Source organism: Narcine bancroftii, chromosome 4 (genome assembly GCF_036971445.1).
Source record: "Narcine bancroftii isolate sNarBan1 chromosome 4, sNarBan1.hap1, whole genome shotgun sequence".
In the NCBI taxonomy this organism is placed as follows: domain Eukaryota; kingdom Metazoa; phylum Chordata; class Chondrichthyes; order Torpediniformes; family Narcinidae; genus Narcine; species Narcine bancroftii.
The window spans coordinates 305,111,591-305,131,294 of record NC_091472.1 but is presented as its reverse complement, the minus strand read 5'-3'; the positions used below and the strand labels follow the sequence as shown (position 1 = coordinate 305,131,294).

Genomic DNA, 19,704 nt, shown 5'->3' with positions numbered 1-19,704 from the left:
GACAACTTATTTCAAGTTGCTCTGCTATTAGATTTTTAAATCCTGCATCAGTGCAAGCTGCAGCAATAGAAATAAAAGCATTTTACTCTTGCTCTAAATTTCAGCTGAAAAAAAGGCCCAGAATATTACCAATCTCTATCCAATACAGAAGTTTTTTTTTTACATGTGGCATTCCTTCATTAATTATCATTCCAATGCCAATGCAACATGGGATATGAAAACATGGAACAAATACTCCAAGGAAGTTGAGCTGCATTTTTAAACATGCAGCCTTCCATATATTGACGATCAACAAGGATCACCTCAAAGAAGCTGAAACATGTGCCGAGGATCAAAGATAACACAGAAAACTTCCTCAATACCAATATCCATCAGAATCTGAATTTGTCATGAACATCATGAAATTCATTCTTTTGTGGCAGCATCACAGTGTAAACATTTACATAAACCACCTTACAAAATAAATAAAAATAGCGCAAGAAAATGAAAAAGACAGAGGGGAAGAAGCTGTCCTTATGTTGCTGAGTACTCATCTTCAGGCTCCTGTAACTTTTTCCTGATGGCAGCAAGGTGAAGAGGACATGGCCTGTGTGGTGAGGTCCTTGCGGATAGAGGCTGCTTTCTTAAAACACTGCCTCTTGTGGATGTCCTTGATGGAGTGAAGACTGGGGCCCTGTGATGCCACAGGCTAAGTTAAGAACCTTCTGGAGTTTTTTTTCTTGTCCTGAGCATTGGCACTCCCATACCTGACGGTAATGCAACCAGCCAGAATGCTTCCCATGGTATACCTGTAAAGGTTTTTGAGCGTCTTTGGTGGCATACTGAATCTCCTCCAACTTCTTACAAATCATAGCCATTGTGATTACATCCACATGGAGGCTCCAGAACAGATCCTCAGAGATGTTGACACCAAGGAATTTGAAGTCCTTGACCCTCTCCACTGCTGACCACTTGATGAGGACTGGTTTGTGTTCTCCTGATTTCCTCTTGAAGTCCACAATCATTCCTTGGTTTTGCTAACGTTGAATGCAAAGTTGTTGTAACACCTCTCAATGAGCCAATCTCCCTCCTTTACACTTCTACATTGCCCACTGTAATTCTGCCGACAATCATGGTGTCATCAACAATTTTGTAGATAGCATTTGAATTGTACTTAGCCACATAGTCACGGGTATCGGATGAGTAAAGCAGTGGGTTAAGTATGCATCCTAGAGGTAATTGTCAGAAATGAGACGTAGTTTTCAATTTGTAGTGAATATGGTTTTGCGATGAGGAAGTCAAAGATCCAGTTGCGGGGAAGGGGGTGCAGAGACTCCGGGTTTGGACATTGTCGACCAGTACTGTGGGAATAATGGTGTTGAAGGCTGAGCTGTAGTCTATGAAGAGCAGCTGTACATAGGAGTTGTTCTCTTCTAGGTGTTCCAGAACTGAGTGGAGAGCCAGCGATGTTACGCCTGCCGTGGAGCGATTATGCCAGTAGGTGAATTGCAGTGGGTCCTGTCCTTTACTTAGGTACATGTTAATCAGGCCACATCCAACCTCTCAAATTATTTCATTACAGTAGATAATAGATTTAACACAAAACTATCTGAAGCAGATCATAAAACCATATCAACTCAAGAAATAAGAACAGTAGAAGGCCAAATGCTCCCTGCAGCTTATTCCACCATTTAATCTGGTTTTTGCCCTAAACTGCACTTTGCTGGCCATGCACATATAACCTCAGTTCCCCTGCAGTCCAAATTCTCAGCCTTAAATATACTGTATATACTCATGTAAAAGCCAACCCCCTATTTTTGGTCAGAAAATATGGAATTTCCATATTTCAACCCTAGTCTCTCACCTCAGATCTGGCTACCCACAGGCCAGAGCTCCCTACACCTCAGTTGCAAACTCAAATCTTTCCCTGGCCACACGCAGGCTGTAGTTCTTGACGCCTCAGTCACAAATTTCTCCCCAGCCACCCATAGGCCTGAAATCTCGACATCCCCAATGACACAGATACCTACCTTGGTCCCAACCTCTCCCATTCCAGCACCCACACAAACTCCTTCATGAGTTCCCAAACCAACCTCAACCTCCACAAGGATGATTCCTTAGATATCTCCGCTGTTGGATCACACAGGCTCATCCTCCCCACCACCCTTTCCAATCCCCAACTCCCATCTCTTTCTTTGAGCTCCCCTTCTTGTCACTACCACAGCCCCCCCCCCCCCCCCCACCCAACTCTGTGTGTTTTTTTTTACTTCAATCACTGCTCCTGTAGACTTTCGTGTTTTACTTTTATGGTTTTTGTTACTTGGTAGGACATGTGTTTTGATAAGCAAACTCTGTTATTACTTTAATTCATTATGTTTTATTGTTTATTCGTTTTGAGATCATTCAGACCTGCAACTGATAAGGTATTTTGGATCCTAGTGTGAATTTAAGCCCCTCAAGAGTAGTATCCATGTAACAGTATACCCGATATTTTAACATTAAAAAGTGGTCTCGAAAATTTGCCTTTTACACGAGTATGTAGTGGTCCAGTCCCATACACAATGGACTGCATCACCACAGCATGCAGCCTATACACAACAGCACAGACTGCCTCCTCACTAAGGAGAAGAACCAGGGTTAAAGAGTGATCAGTGGGGAACGAGCACCGCTTCGGAGACTGCGCCCTGATGTCACTCCTGTGAGGCAGCGTGGTGGGTGGGGGTTTCGCAGTATTGCTTTTGTAGCTCGGTCTGTTTGAATAAACATTCAGTTACTAGTTCACTCAGCTTGGTGCAGACGTGTTCCTTTCTCTTCACAGTGCCACCGTATCTTAGGCACTACAGTGGTGACCCCACATAGATTGCAACGGTTTGAGAACCACCGGGCAAGCAACAGCATGGACTCTACTGGCTTTTCAGCAGCTCCTGAAGCTGCAGGCAATGAACCTGCCACATTTGTGGCTATTTCTGCTCCCACCCTGGCTACAGTGAATGCTGTGGGCGTCCACTTGCCACCATTTTGGGCCAACCAGTCACACAATTGGCTGCAACTAGCTGAAGCACAGTTGATGTTAAGAGGCATAATGACTGAAAATACCAAATTCTGGTACGTTGTCAGAGCCCAGGATGTAGTCACAGCAGCAAGAGTCAGCTCTTTAGTGAACCACCCACCCATGGAATGCAGGTATACCATCTTTTGTCAGTTCTTACTCGACTCCTTCGAACTCAGCTGGCATGAACGGGCCATTTGCATACTTAACTTACAGGGCCTAGGGGACTGCAATCCCTCTGACCTTATGCAGGATCTAGTGGCTTTAGCAGACAGAGACATCAAGTGTTTCTTGCTTTAAGCCCAATTCTTGTCAAAGTTGCTAGTCCACATTGCCTCAGCCATCTCCAATATGGACTTTACTCACCCACACCTCATGGCCGAGAAAACAGACCAGCTTTTCCGAACCCCTCAGCCGGACTCAATCCACGACCAGCCTATTTGTGCGATGGGTGCTACCGCACCAGCAGGGACTACTCAGTTCCCTTCCATGGCAGCCGTATAGACGCAGAGTGGCGACCGTCCCAACAAGGCTACTTGTTAATGATACTACCTTGATGGGGCTGTAATGCCTGATGTTGCGTCCCTCCCAGTAATTTTCCCGGATCCACACCTGGTCAGACGCCAGGAAACGAGCAAGCCAGCTGTCGTTAGTGGTCTTGACGGCTCACATCAAGGGCCTCCTTTACGTATGTGACCTGAAGACTGGGCGACTTTCCCTTGTAGACACGGGTGCCAAGATCAGCCTCATAACACCCACATTTTTCGAGCAGAAAAACAACCCCCAAGGTTTCCCCTTACAGACAGCCAATGGTTCTACAATCCCCCAGCTATAGAACTCGACTCATAACTATCCACACCACACCAAGGACAGTTTTCCGGTGAGAGTGCACAGTCACCTCAGTGGGTCAGGCCTTCCTCGGGGGAGATTTTCTGCAGGCCAACAAACTGCTGGTGGATTTGACCAGGTGTAGGAACCTTCCAGGCTTTCCCCCCCACTCACCGTACGCCAATGAAATTTCCAGCCAATGAGAGTCCACACCTCCAACTGGAACGAGTACACCTCCTGACTGGCCAATTTCCCATCGCTGCTAGCCCCGAATTTCCAATGCGGAATCTGCACAGTTTATAGCACTTCATTGAGACAACTGGACCACCAGTTTACACAAGGGCAAGAAAACTTCCCCAGGACAAGCTCCTCCTGGCCAAAACAGAGTTTGCAACCATGGAGGAGTTGGGTATTGCCCACCGCTTGAACAGCCCTTCATGGTCCCCAAGAACTCTGGAGGATGGCACCCTTTGGAGTCTACCGGCAGTTAAATGATGCAACAGTGTCAGACAGGTATCCAATACCACGTGCAAAATTTCACTGCTTGACTCCAGGGAACTCTAAAGTCAATTTGGTTAAAGGATATCATCAGATCAGAGTACACCCTGATGACATCCCAAAGATTGCCATCATTACCCCATTCGAACTTTGAATTTGTATGACACCTTTTTGCATAAAAAATGTGGCCTAGACGTTCCCAGTGCCTTATGGATGTGGTGACTCAGGACCTGGAGGGAATATTCGTCTATCTAAACAATATTCTCATCGCCAGCCCCAACACAGGAACACACAAGGAACACCTTCTGCATCTCTTCGCCAAGCTTTAGGCTCATGGGCTAACGATCAACCCCGCTAAATGCCAGTTTGGTTTGGACACCACTGAATTCCTAGGACAAAGTATCACCAGCACAGGAGCTATGGGATGGTGAACTTTTACCATCGTTTCCTCATACAACCACTATCATACTTCATCAAAAGAGGCGAGAAGACTCTCACCTGGGCCACTGAAGCACTCCAAGCTTTTGACACAACCAAAACAGCACTATCTGAAGCCACCTTCTTGACCCACCCAGACCCAGACTCCCCTTTGTCATTAATGACTGATACTGTGGGTCGATCAACAATGGAAGCCACTTGCTTTCTTCAGCAAGCACCTGAGGCCACCCGAACCTAAGTACAGTGCTTTTGATCGAGAGCTGCTAGCTCTGTACCTGGCCATACACCATTGAAGGGACATCCTAGAAGGCTGGGTATTCACAGCATACAGAGACCATAAACCAATGGTGCAAGCGCTGGGGAAGATCTCAGACCCATGGTCGGCCAGACAGCAATGCCACCTTTCCTATATCTTGGAATTTACTAGATATCCAACATGTTGCAGGGACATCTAATGTAGTAGCAGACACACTCTCACGCCCAACAATTTCAGAGGTTATGGGTGGTATCGACATGCTCCAATTCACCAGGGACCAAACCAACGATGCAAACATGCAGGCCTACTGCATGGCCATCACAGGACTACAGGTACAGGAGTTTGCCCCAGAAACAAGAGGACCACTACTCCTTTGTGAAATGTCCATTGGTTGCCCAAGGCCCATCCTTCCTGCGTTTTGGAGATGCCAGGTGTGCAACCAAGCACATGGAGTTCGCACCCCTCCATCAGATCAATAGTCCGCCTTGTCTCGGATCGCTTCATATGGCACAGACTACGCCGAAGTCACTCTCTGGGCAAAGACCTGTGTACAATGTTAACGTGCCAAAATCCAGCAACACAACAAGGCACCATTACAATCCTTCCCATCTACGGAAAACAGATTCCATCATATCCACATGGACACCGTAGGACCACTGCCAATCAGCCAAGGGATGAGGTACCAGTTCACTGTGGTTAACAGTTTCACATGCGAGCCAAAGGCGGTCCCTATGCAGAGACTTGCGTGTGAACATTCGTGTTGCAGTGGGTCACTTGTTTCAGCATCCCCTCACATATTGCCTCCAACCGAGCCCAGTTCACCTCCTCCCTGTGGTCAACACTATCAAAATTCTATGGTAGCCAGTTACACCACACGCCTACCACACCCAAGCAAACAGATTGGTGGAGTGCTTCCCCCGACACTTGAGAGCTTCTCTGAAAGTTCGACTCTAGGGTCCAAACTGGATGGATGAACTCCCATGGGTCTTGCTCAGCATCTGCACAGCACCTAAAGGAGTCTCCCCACCTCGTCGGCCAAGATAGTCTACGGGACCCTGCTCACCGTGCCAGGTAACCTTCATTTCAGCTCCATTGAACTTCAACCCAATGCCATGAACGTCCTGCAGTGTTTGAGGGACAGCATAGCCAACCCACTTCCTACTACCACACACAGCACACCACCCTGCCATGGCCCAGAAGATTTGAAAACTGTAGATTTCATATTCGTTAGGAGGGGCCAGCCAGGAACCCCTTTATAATGCCCTTACGATGGACCTTTTAAAATGTTGAAAAAGGGATGAGGTGTTTTTTTTTTACTCTGGATATTGGGAGTAGACAGGATATGTTCACTATGGACAGTTTGAAACAGGCCCATTTAAATGGCACAGAACCTTTCCCTGCTCCTCAGTTGCAGCAACGTGGCCGTCCTCCTATGGACTCTAAAACAAAGACTATGAGAACTTTTTACAATTCTGGGGGGGGGGGGGGGGGGTGGTGTAGCAGTCCAGGTGGTATGTACACAAGGGGCCGAATTGCCACAGCACGCAGCCTGTACACAACAGTGCAGAGACCGCCTCCTCATTGCGGGGAACAAGTGCGGCGTGGGGGTTTTGCAGTATTGCTTTGGTAGCAGTCTGCTTGACTAGTCAGTTACTGGTTCACTCAGCTCGGTGCAGATGAATTCCTTCCTCTTTGCTTTAACACTGTATCATAGGCGCTACAAGTATATACCATAACTAATGTGGTAGCAAATTCCAAGGATTTGCAAAACAGAAAGCACTGAGGATATCAAGCAAGGCAGGCACCATCTAATGTCGTGGTTCGCACAATGCCATTATGGCGCCAGCAACCAGGATTTGAATCAACCACTGACTGTAAGGAGTTTGTATGCTCCGTCCAGGTTTGTGTGGGCTTTCTCCAAGTGCTCCACTTTCCTCTCACATTCCAGACATACGGAGTTAGTGGGTTAATTGGTCACATTGGTGTATTTGGGTAGCTTACGCTCATGGGCAAGAAGAGCCTGTTAAATCAGCTGTATGGCCAATTTAAAATTATAAATTTAAAATTTCAGAAAGAGTAACAGAGTTAACATTTCACATTAATAATCCTTCATATGAAATGGAAAATTAAGAGATGAAATACCATTTAAGTTGCAGAGAGGCGGAGGAATGAAGAGAACAAAGGTAATGTTCATGATCAGATAGGGACCCAAATTGCCCAGATGACATAATGACTTTGTGTTATTTAAAAAGTGAAAATGAATGGCTTGTTATCATATCTGATATGTTGGGAGGAGCATGTTTAAAAAAAATTATGAGGAAAGAGGGAAAAAAAATGCCAGAATTGAAAGATACAAGATAGATTTTTGCACATTCAACACCTCTTGAAAATGAAATTCTTTTTAACCTCAGTCCAGTTGCTGGCTCCATATCTTGAGATTGTTGCCCTAGCAATGCTATTTGGAGAATGTTTTTGTTAATCCAGTAACACTACATCTACTGACCTACCAGTAAATTCCAAAGGCTGAAAATATATCAAAACTTGAAAAGGCTAATAACAATGATTTTGTTCAAAATGGACTCTACTTTCCAGTACACTGATGTTTCAAAGTTATTTCACAGCCACAAAATACTTTCCAACTGAGTGATAAAACAATTTTGCAGCAGGTTTGTCAGAAAAGACAACGAAAGCCCAATACCAAATCTTACTTTCAACATAATGCTAGCAAGCAAGTGTGCATCAATTATGGGATTTGCAATAAAAAAGAGGGTGTGTAAAGGATCTGAGTTAATACTAATCCTTTGGTTAATGTTAAGCTACATTTCTTATATATATATATATTTCTTAGATTAGTTGCGGGTTGGTTACAGGGTTTCACACCCCCATACAATATATTCAGAAAGAGTTCATTTTCAGAGTCGATGCATCTGGAAATGGAACAGAAGTGTTTTTAATTGAAACTCAAGTACCAGATGTGGTTCTTAAAAGTAATTAAGCCTCTTGAACAGAGATGAGGTCAGAGGTTGTTATGGGCATGGAGTGGTTTTGAAAAAGGCAAGACGTTTTGCAGAAATGAAACTAAAACTATAAGGATTCCAATACATGATCACACGGTTTCCAAGAAATGGGACTGACCTCATTGATGATGTAAATGTCACATTATTTGAAGAAATAGATGATCAAATTCAGATATTTTTGGATCAGTTCAGAAGTCAAGATCCTAATGGACCCTTGTGAAAGACAGGGTTGAATTGCAGTAACTGGAATAGGTGCTGTTATCGAGTGCTATTTTGAAAATATCGTGTAAGAAAATTGAAGACAAAAGATCTGAAAACAACCTACTGGAAAGACAGAAGTTGTATTATCCTATTCACAGGACATACTTGCTGTATTTGAAAGCCACTTGTGTTGTAAGACCACTTCTTATTTGTGCCCAGAAAATGGTCACTTAAGAATATCTCTGATAGCTCATCAAGAGAATCATTAGTTGAAAGAGATCTGAAAATATGTTTAAAAGTGCTCCATAATTACTTCTGAACTGTATCCTGAAGTCAACAAGATATTTGAAACTAGACTTTTAAAAGTGACTTTTTCTAGAATCAAGTTTAAACTGTAATGGTTTGGAACTTTAATACACACACATAATTGCGCATAATGGGGTTAAATTTAGAGATAAGTAAGAAATGTTATGTTATTAATAGTTTAATAAAAACTATTTTGGATTTACCATTATCTGGTGAATTTTCCATTGCTGTTCCTTTATTAGTACTAATAACAGATTAGATCCGTTCATAACAGATGTCAAATGCTTGATCTATTAGGCACTTTTCTTGAACAAATTAAATAAATGACCCACCAACTGCACATCTTTGGAATATGGATGATAACCAGGGAACCTGGAAGAAACCCCGAAGTTACAGAATGAACATGCAAACTCTACACAGTCAGTACCCAATCTCAGGATTCAACCTGGGTATCTGGCACTATAAGGCAATAGTCCTAATGGATGCAACAGTGTCACCACCCCCTCTCTGTAACAAATCCCTTTATATGCCACAAAATTACAAGCTAAATACAGGTGAGGAAGTACTACAACTTAATCAGTTTGAGTTCCAATCTTAAATAATGCAATGCAAGGCTTTCACCGCCCCCCCCACCCCATAAGTCCTTTCAATATCTTGACCAATCTGTAGACAAAAAAATTACTATATATTTTAAAAAACATACATTTTCTCAATTAAAATTTACTCTATCAGGATATCCTAAAACACTGTTGATGTTGTATCACTGTGGCAATATGGGAAACTTAAAAGATAATTGTGAGGAAAAATATCACATTAACAAGATAAAATATTGAATTAATTGAGGGACAAATGTTGCCCAGGACACCAGAAAAGCTTACCACTTTATTCAAACTGTAGCAATGCACATCTTGTGTTCAAACAGTAGAGAAGGGACCATAATTTAATGTCCAATGATTTCTCTCTCTAACAATGATCACAAGATTATAGGAGCAGAAGGGGCCATCAAGTTTGTTTCACCATTTTAAATCATGAGCTGATCCATCCTCCCACTCAGCTCCACTCCATGGCTTTCTCTCCATAACCCTTGATCCCCTGATCAATCAAATACCTGTCATTCTCTGCCTTAAATACACCCAATGACCTCGCTTCGATGTGTCAGGACCAGAATCCACAGCCTCCTAATTCAGCTGCATTAATTTGACATTCACATAAAAACTTGAGCAGTTTTATGTTGTTAAGTAACCCTCTTCTTTCAGTTTACATTGAAGTGGTAGGGATTACTACCTTTTGGTAGTTTTTTTTGGGGGGGGGGGCTTTCTTTTTATCTTTTTTTTTTATTTTCATTTTATTTAGACTTTAATTTGTGGTTTCTTTTTCTCCTATTAGAGGGCCTATTTACGTTGATCTGAATCTTTATATATTGATATTATTAGTTTTTAGTAATATTAGTGGATATGTCAAAGTTGAAGTTTGCTACTTTTAATGTTCGGGGTTTAAACAGTCTGATTAAGCGTAAGCGTATTTTTATCAAGTTCGATCTTTGGTAAAACATGTGTTCGGTGGAGATATGATTTTACCTGAAATTATTAAATTTGAGACTTTTGGCATAATGAGATGAAATATTGTTTAATAATGGAAAAAATTACACATGTTTCATGGATAACTATAGTTTATTTTAATTAATAGGTGGTTGTTATATTCAGAATATTTACATTTTGATTTATATTGACTAGATTTTAATATGTATGCTTTGCTTTTCTTTATTTTTTTTATTTTTTCTTTATGGCGCTCCTTAGGAGAATTGGCTGAAAGGGGGGGTTTCCTTTTTTTCTTTCTTTTTTTAATATATATAAAATATAACGTTCATGCTTTGTTTATTGTTATATATGTTACTTATTATCTATATTTTGAACAAATAAATAAAGTTTAAAAAAAAAGAAGTGGTTAGACTTCTTATCCATATATTACTGTACATATTTCAACAGGATTGCCCTAGCATGGTTTTGACTTCCCAAAATATCTCCACATTTGTTCTAAACACTCAATTTTCTGACAGACAACATCCATACTCAAACTAATAAGTTATGCACTGTAAACTCTCAACAGGAGATTCCCCAATTTGCAAGCATCACTGCTGCCACCATGCCCCTGGCCAACCCTAGCTTCTAATCCACACACGTAACAGAGTTTTCAAAATAGTTAATTTAGAGAGGACAGTTATAATTTAGGTCGATGAGACAACAAAGCAATGATTAAAAATAAGATTGAAAAATGTAATGGGTAAAACACTGAAAAATAAAATTCAATATAATCAAGAAGTTGGTAACACATTTTTAAACAAAGAATGATCTGCATACTCTATAACTGGTATTGACTTGGCTAGAGTTAGACTGAAAGATCTGGGAAACACCTGCAATATCCTGCACCATTGAGTAACAATTAACACACTAAATAAATGTTGAAGTAAATTTCTAAATCAATTGATCAGAAGTTAAAGGAATGGCATATTGAAACCATATAGTGAAATCTAATATTGTGTAGATTATTTTACAGACTTCAGCAATAAATGATTTGAAGTATGGAAGGCAATAAACGCTTTCAGAGTAGATTAGCTGCCAAGGCCACAGACTACAGTGTTTAATCAAAGTGCAGGACCAGTTTATAACTGTAGATCATATAGTTTAAAAAAAAAGTGGGAACTTAAAATTCTAATGGAAAATTTGTTTAAATATATATTTGTTGATCAAAATGGATGACACCAAAACGGATGACAGTTCTTGGATGGCGTGACTAAGTATACTCTTATAATGCCCAATGTAAAATGCATCAGATTTTTGTTTTTGTTTTGTGTTCATTAAAATAATAGTGAATATACCTCAGTCACCTGTATAGCCTTAGGTTGTTGATGACTAATATCGTTTACTTAAGTATTTTCATTTCCTACATCCACTGGTGTTAGAAATAGAAGTTTTGAAATTATGATAACAGTTGTACCTTCCAGCAATGTCTTTGAACTGATGTACTTATTTTTAATAATTTATGTCCAGTAAAGAAGAGGGAGTCAGAATGGTAACTGATTACCAAGTCAGAGGTGGGTATAAAGCTTTCAAGCACAAATAGAGGTAGGGAAAAGAATTGTAGAAAATGAATTCTGCGCAAATTTACTTCAGATATACAAAACAAAGATGCACATTTTTCTTCTTTGCTCATTAACACATTTTAAAACCTCGTGCAATACAAACTTGCACTATTGCCATTATGTTAGATCTTGAAAACAAGTTATAAATACAAGTTGGAGACATTTTCATGACAAACCTGTTTAATAGTTTTTCCAGCCCATCCAATTGCTTTCATCTTGCGTCTTATTTCCCATTGCTTCTGATACGCCAGGATGTGATTGAGAGGCCAAGGATATGGTGAGCCATATCTGGAACGAGTTATCTTAAAGATCAAAAAGGTTCAGATCATTACACATCAGTTTAAAGCTTTAAATATTTATGAATATTCATAAAGCTCTAATCTCAAATTTGGAATAGCACATCATTGAAAAGGAAGTACAGAATTCACAACTATCAAGCCATTTTGAAATCTTCTCATACATGAATAGGACATATTTAATCAACTTGACAATTCTTTGCTTACCAACTCTTTCTGCAAAATTGTATCAATCTTTTAAATTGTTATCATTTATATCAACAAATTTTATATTCTTATTTACTTGCTGGCCTTAGTCTTTGATTATATTAATAAAGGCATTTTTAAAAATTTAGACATGTAGCACAGTAATAGGCTCTTCTGGTCCATGCACAACCCCCACTATGGTGGGAGGAAACAGTACCCTGCAGTTTGCAATGAGAGCTGTTTATAAACTAACCCAATGTGGTGGAGCTGAATATTAGAACCTCATCTCATTCCATTTTAACCATTGTACATGCTGAGGAATTTCTCACCTTTGCTGAAGTGCTGTCATCACACCACTGTATGTAAAGCTATGGGATAAAGCATATTGCCAAAGTCAGTCAAATATTAATCACACATGACTGAAAATTGACATATATAAAACATGACAGCTTTAGATGCAACCATTAATCACAAAACCAGGAAAGATCATCTGGGCTGTTTATCATTGCTTTACAATTTTAAGCAAACTACAGCAATATAATAATCCTTTGATCTGACGTACCTCTGCTGTCAACAGCATATTATTCACCAGTTCGGTGTAGGCTTTCATCTCAGCTTTCTGAATTTCATCCAGTCCATCAGTGAGTGAATGACCCTAAAGAGGTTAATTCATAATGCAATGATGATCCCAACGCTGAATTGTCATAATTGATTATCTTTTTAAGTGCTCTTACATCGATTTTATTCAACTTGAGAAATAGGGAACGCAGTTCTCACACTTGAGATCATAATTTATACTATAAAAAGCAGAAAAACATTCACACACTATTCTCTGAACACAAACACCATTATTAAATTAAACACACTCTAAAGATGGGGAATTAAAACAGCAAAAGTTACTAATTAATTTCAAACTTTTTGTCCATAATTAGTTCTCATTTTTCTTACCTTGGCTTTTGCAAATTGCACAATAGGGCCAAGTTCTGATACAACATGATTACCCACATGTATAAAAGGTGCTTTACCTAAAATAAAACAAGAGCCCATGGATTATTACAACAATGTAATAATGGAAATGAAGTTTTCAAAAATAATGAAAATTATTAAAGAAGCCAAAATGTACCGCAAGAACCAAAGAGGTACACATAACGACAGTAATCTAACGTACCAAAATTGAATAGTTTCTCAAAACCTTTATGGAAATGGAGATTTATTTCATTGTTAATATGAATTGTTACCCCCTCCATATATCTTCGTCCGCGAAGCCAAGCCAAAGAAGAAGAATATGTATTTTATGTATACAAATTTATGTGTCATTACATCAAGTCAAGCTCACCAAAAAGCAAATCTAATCACAAGAGACATTTAAAATTATGATGGGGATAGACAGAGTAAATATAGGCAGGTGTTTCTCCACTGAGGGTAGGTGAGATACAAACCAGAGGACATAGGTTAAGGAGTTCTTCACACAAAGTGGTGGGAATGTGGAACGAGATGCCAGATGAAGTGGTGAATGCAGGCTGGATTTTAACATTTAAGAAGAATTTGGACAGGTACATGGATGGGAGAGGTATGGAGGGCTAAGGACTGGGTGCAGGTCAGTGGGACAAGGCAGAAAAATGGTTCAGCACAGACTCGAGGCCAAAGGGGCCTGTTTCGGTGCTGTAATGTTCTATGGTTCTAATATTTTTCCTGTTCATTTCTACCTGCTTTACAAATTCTAATGAGAGGTTACAGATTGATTAGAAAGGTTTCAATTTACTATATATCGTCTTAGATGTGCATATATTTTAATAAAGTTTAAGATTAAGTTCATTTAAAATCTATTTTATCATCAGTTTACCCAACTTTAAACTAAACATCAGCAATATCAAAATCACTAAAAAGGAATAACAAATTCTCATACCACTGGTTGACATAAATCCAACAAAATATTATTACACCACTCACAATGGTGAAAAAAATCTGATTACACAAAATACACATACAATTGAAAGCAAAATTTTTAAAATATTACCAAGGTCATTAGAAATGTGGTAATTTGCATGATGTAAATTACTTTATGAGAATTTTCCTTTAAGATCCTATTGCAAATGCAGTAAATTTTCAACGCATCAATTTTGTTTAAGACCATTGTTTATATATACTGCTCACAAAAACAAAGTTGTGATTGCTAGTGTAGGCTTTCATGTATGTCAGGACAAGGTAAAAATCCACCATTATAGCTATAGTAGACATGCAAAATTTCACTACACTTTTGGATAATGAAAAATAAGTTCTATCAAAATTACATGGATTTGAACAGAGGCGCTAACTCTCAGGACAAGTATAAACTCCAAAGCATAACTCCTCCTATGATATCACAGGCACCAGACTTCACACCATCGAGGGCATCTACTTGAGGCAGTGTCTTAAAAAAGCAGCCTCTATCCTCAAAAGACCCCATCAACCAGGTCATGTCCACTTCACTCTGCTACCATCGGGAAAAGGGTACAGGAGCCTAAAGTCGAACATTCAGCGGCACAAGGACAGCTTCTTCCCCGCCACCATCAGATTCCTGAATAATCATGGAACATAGAACATTACAGCACAGAAACAGGCCCCTTTGGCTCTTCTAGCCTGTGCTGAACCATATTTTTTGCCAAGTCCCACTGTCCTGCACCCAGTCCAATAGCCCTCCATACCTCTCTCATCCATCTACCTGTCCATATTCTTCTTCAATGTTAAAATTGAAGCCGCATTCACCATCTCAGCTCACAGCTTGTTCACATCCACACCAATCTCTGTGAAGAAGTTTCTCCTCGTGTTCCCCCTAAACTTTTCCCCTTTCAATCTTAACCCGTGTCCTCTGGTTTGTATCTCACTCCCCTCAGTGGAAAAAGCCTATCTACATTTACTCTCACTATTCCCCTCATCATTTTAAATACCTCGATCAAATCTCCCCTCATTCTTCTACGCTCCAGGGAATAAAGTCCTAACCTGATTAATCTTTCCCTGTAACTCAGTTCCTGAAGTCCAGACCACATCCTAGTAAATCACCCATGTAATCTTCTTTGCTGCCTTCACTCTCACTTCTTAACCCTTCAAATTCTCTCCAGACTTATCCAATCAATGAACCAAAGTCACCGTCTTACTTTTCGTGCATTACTTTTAAAAAGATTTACAGTCGTGTCGTAGGATGACTTGGATGCTGGCACAAAACACCGGATTTCATGACTTGTTTATGACAATAAATAAATTCTGATTCTGACTCTCAATGGGAAATATCATCAGAAAATACTTGTTGGCCTGATCAAGTCTGTAGCCAGTGGGATGAGGTCCTACAGAATAAGCAGAGTTTGGGGAACCTTTTGGTATCAACATATTTGCACTATATTATGTAGAGGAAAGAACTTAAAATTAGTTAATTCTGAATAGGCATAGTTCAAGTGTCCAAGGACAAAATAATGACATTCCTAATATTGAGTTGTAACGATAAAGTGGAGAAGGCGGCCCAATAATTAGATGATAATCAAATAACAGTGCAGATATTTAATAAGTGGTTTGGCCGCAAAGATAAAAGGCAATAACTGGAGCCCCACCAACTTCAACACTTTTGCTACTTGGACTTCAAAAGATTGTTACACATAGCTTCGGAGTGGCAATAGTATATTGCAACATGATCAGGGTTAAACTGCCAGTTGTTAAAAATGAGACAAAGTCCTCTTCCTGCATTTGATATTTCAATTTGAATATACAGCAGAGAAACTATTTGATTTAGGAGGCCGCCTACACACGCACACGCACATCACAAAAACAGGCTACTTAGTCTAAGCAGCCTGTTCATTTTGCACTCGAGTTGGACCTTAGTTCCTTCGGATAAAAAAAAAGTTTTTGTTTTTCGTTTTCACCTCACCCTTTGAATCTCACATCTCTGAATCTTCATTATACGAGTCTCCAGGCAACTACTTGTGAAGAACAGAAATAGTTTCTTCATTGTTAAGGGCAAACCCAGGTCATCATTCATGAAAAGTGTGACTTTTTTTTAAAAATCTGAATACAAGGAACCTTGAGGTGGAGGTTTTGTCTTGCTCTGCTTGGATAGTTGGTGATTATTTTCTCTCATTTAATCTCTACTCCAAAAACTTCAATTTCAACATAACCAAAATTATAAATAATTCTTTCCAACTGCCAAATGCAATGAAGCAATAGAAAATCTACAGTATTAATGGAATGGTTTGATAATTTATGCAGGCACACAAAACTGAGGATTCTGATAATATTAGTCTGCAGCTTTTTGGGACCCTACACTTGCATGAAAGTCTGAGCATACACATAATAAAGCTGTGAAAACATTCTGGGTGCAGGTAATGAAACAGTAGATTTTCATTAAGCAATGGTGACAGACAAAAGATCCTCCAAGTGTTTCCTGTCAGTGTGAAACATTGATGATTGGAATATGCCCAGTTTGACACTTCATCCTTTTTTACAGCAGTGATGCTGGTATATAGCAGTAGTTTGACATTGCAGACTTGCATTGGCACTCCACTGCCCAGTCCTTACAAATTTAAAAATTTTAAACCCATTAATTGGCATATCTTACTGCCTCCAAAACCTGCACCAGCAGTTTAAATCCGATCAAGAAAGCATTTGGCATGCTGGCCTTCATAAATCAGAGTATTGAGTACAGGAATTGGGATGTCATGTTGAAGTAGTGAGGTCAGATTTGGAATATTGTGTGTTGTTTTGGTCGCTGAATTATAGGAAGGATATAAACAGAACAAAGAGAAGATTTACAAGAATGTTGCCTGGGTTTCAGTATTTGAGTTGCAAGGGAAGGTTGAGCAGGCTGGGACTTAAGATTGAGGTGTGATTTGATAGAGGTATTTAAAATTATGAGGAGGACAGATAGTCCATGTAGACAAGCTTTTTCCATTGAGAGTGGGGGGAGGTTCAAACAAAAGGACATGGATTGAGATTGAAGGGGGAATTTATTCACTCAGTGGGTGGTGGGAATGGAATGAGCTTCTGGCTGAAATGGTAGATGCAGGTTCGATTTTAATATTTAAGGAAAAATTGGATAGGTTTATAGACAAGGGAGGTGTGGAGGGTTATGGGTTGGGTGCAAGTCAATGGGACTAGGTGGGAGAATGTGTTTGGCATAGACTAGAAGGGCCAGACTGGCCTGTTTCTGTGATGTAATTGTTATATGGTTATATGCTGTCTCATAGCAACATCTTTGCTTCAGGGTCATGACTAGTTTTCTCTACTTGCTTGGGAGATGAGAGTTTTAGTTTTTGTTCTGCAGAATGGATGGTAAGAGAATCTTCCAATATTTTCTATTGACCATTTAACGACTTATAACAATGTTAGCAATGTTTAATATAATTTAATAAACTTTTGAAAACTTAACTTTAATATAAATTTGTTTGAACAATTCAAAACTTTTTTTTTAAAACATCATACTTGTCTCTAAATTTAGAGTTCTAAATTTAACCCCACTATGCACAAATGGAAAATGGAAATGTGTGTGTGTGTAATAAAGTCCCACTCTGAAAAGTCAATTTTTAAAACTTGAGCATAATTTTAGTCTTGCTTGAAGGTCTTAAATTCTCAGTTCAGAAATACAAAATGCTTTTCAACATCATATCTTCAGGGCTTTTGACTCACAATTCTGCCCTCCCCCCCTTCCCCCCCCCCCCAAGAGACAGGGAATGTGGCTATTTTCTTCCACAATGTATTCACAAACCCAGACAAGGGTTAAACGAAGTGGCCATATAAAAATAGACCCAGTAGAATTCTCCCCTTTTTATAAAGAGACAGCAAAGTTGTCTTCATTATTTCCAAAGCCACTGATTCTGTATTCCCCTTTCCCCAGGAGTAACACGCACAACAGCACCTACTCTGGTTACTGTAACTCTACCCTGTCTTTCACAAGGTTTCAACCCATCACAGGGTTTGGACTTCTGTAAACTTCAAACTGAACTCCTTTAAAAATGTCTGAATTTGATAATATATTTCTCCAAGCCATGTGACAGTTACATCATCAACTAGGTTAGTCTTAATTCCTCGAAAACATGTAATCAGTTTTTGGAATTTTACACAGTTGCCAACCCCAGTTTCTTGGAAGCCATGTGATCTTCATACCCGTCTTGTAGATAACAAGAGTCCAAAAGATTACCTCACCTGTTTCAAAGGCTTAAGTACATCACTCACAGGCTGAGTTTCATTTCTCTTGTTCAAGAGGCCTTGTGGTTTAGTTTAAAAATAGATGCTTCCTTCAGCAGTTCTTATTGAGTACTCAGATACTTCAGTAAACACTCGATTGTTCTTGAATTAAGACCCACTTCAAATCCATCAGTTGTCTTTCCAAGACGCATTGACTCTGAAAATGAACACTCCTTCTGAGTTCAATGGTTCTCTGTAAATGAGCTATGACCTGTGTCCCTGTACCAGCCCACAACTTACTAAAAATACATGTGCAATATTTTAACTCTGTAATTTACTTTACTAAGACATTTTGATATGAGAAATATAGTTAAACATTAAAATGTTAACACAAACCCTGTCTTTCCAAATAAGTGTATACACCATCTCGAAGAGCATTCTCCATTAATTTACCGACATCAGACTCACAGGCTTATAATTACCAGGTTTACTTTTGGAGCCTTTTTTAAATAGCGGAATAACACGAGCTACCTTCCAATTCTCCAGCACATCTCCCGTGGCCAGTGGCATTTTAAACATTTGTCAGAGCCCCCACTATTTGTGCACTAACCTCTCTCATGGTCCTAGGGAATTTCTTGTCAGGACCTGGAGATTTATCCACCTTTATTCTCTTTAAAATAACTAATACTACTTCCTCATTAATCTGTATATTATCCAAGACCTCACTACCAGATTTCCTTACTTCACCTGGCTCAATATTCCTTAGTAAATACTGAAGAAAAAAAATCATTAAAATTTCCAGCATCTCTTCTGACTTCTCACATAGCCTACCCCTCTGATCCTCAAGGGGCCCAGTTTTATCCTCACTATTCATTCACTTTTAATGTACCTGTAGAAACTCTTTCGATTTTTTTAAAAAAACCTTGCCTGCCAAAGCAGCCTTATATCTCCTTTCAGCCTTTCTAATTTCTTTAAGATTTTTTTTTAAAGCACTCCCTATATTCCTCAAGTGCCTCACCTATTCCCTGATGTCTATACCTGTTGTGCACAACCATCTTCCTCTGAACCAAATTCCCAATATCCTTTGAAAACCAAGGCTCCCTATATTTTCTATCCTTTAATCCTCACAGGGACATACCGACTCTGTACTCTCAACACTTCCCCTTTGAATATCCTCCATTTATCTGTTACATCCTTCCCTGAAAATAAATTATCCCAATCCACCCCCTCTAAATCATTTCACATCTCCACAAAATTTGCTTTATTCCAATCAAGAATATCAACCTTTTCCTTCTCCATTATTAACCTAAAATAGTATTATGATCACAAGACCCAGTGTTGCCTAACACAAACCTATGTCATCT

At 39.6% G+C, this 19,704-nt stretch overlaps 1 protein-coding gene across 3 annotated transcripts in view; it reads right to left on the bottom strand.

Moving 5' to 3' along the window:
- The window catches only part of mtx2 (metaxin 2), a 103,374-nt gene that overhangs the window by 26,232 nt on the left and 57,438 nt on the right, over nucleotides 1-19,704 (bottom strand). For all 3 annotated transcript variants that reach the window (XM_069935808.1, XM_069935806.1, XM_069935807.1), the window contains 4 exons: nucleotides 13,142-13,218; nucleotides 12,756-12,848; nucleotides 12,523-12,561; nucleotides 11,888-12,013 (listed from right to left, as the gene is read on the bottom strand). In XM_069935808.1, coding sequence (XP_069791909.1) covers nucleotides 11,888-12,013; nucleotides 12,523-12,561; nucleotides 12,756-12,848; nucleotides 13,142-13,218 — 335 coding nt within the window. The remainder of the gene's footprint in view (nucleotides 1-11,887; nucleotides 12,014-12,522; nucleotides 12,562-12,755; nucleotides 12,849-13,141; nucleotides 13,219-19,704) is intronic.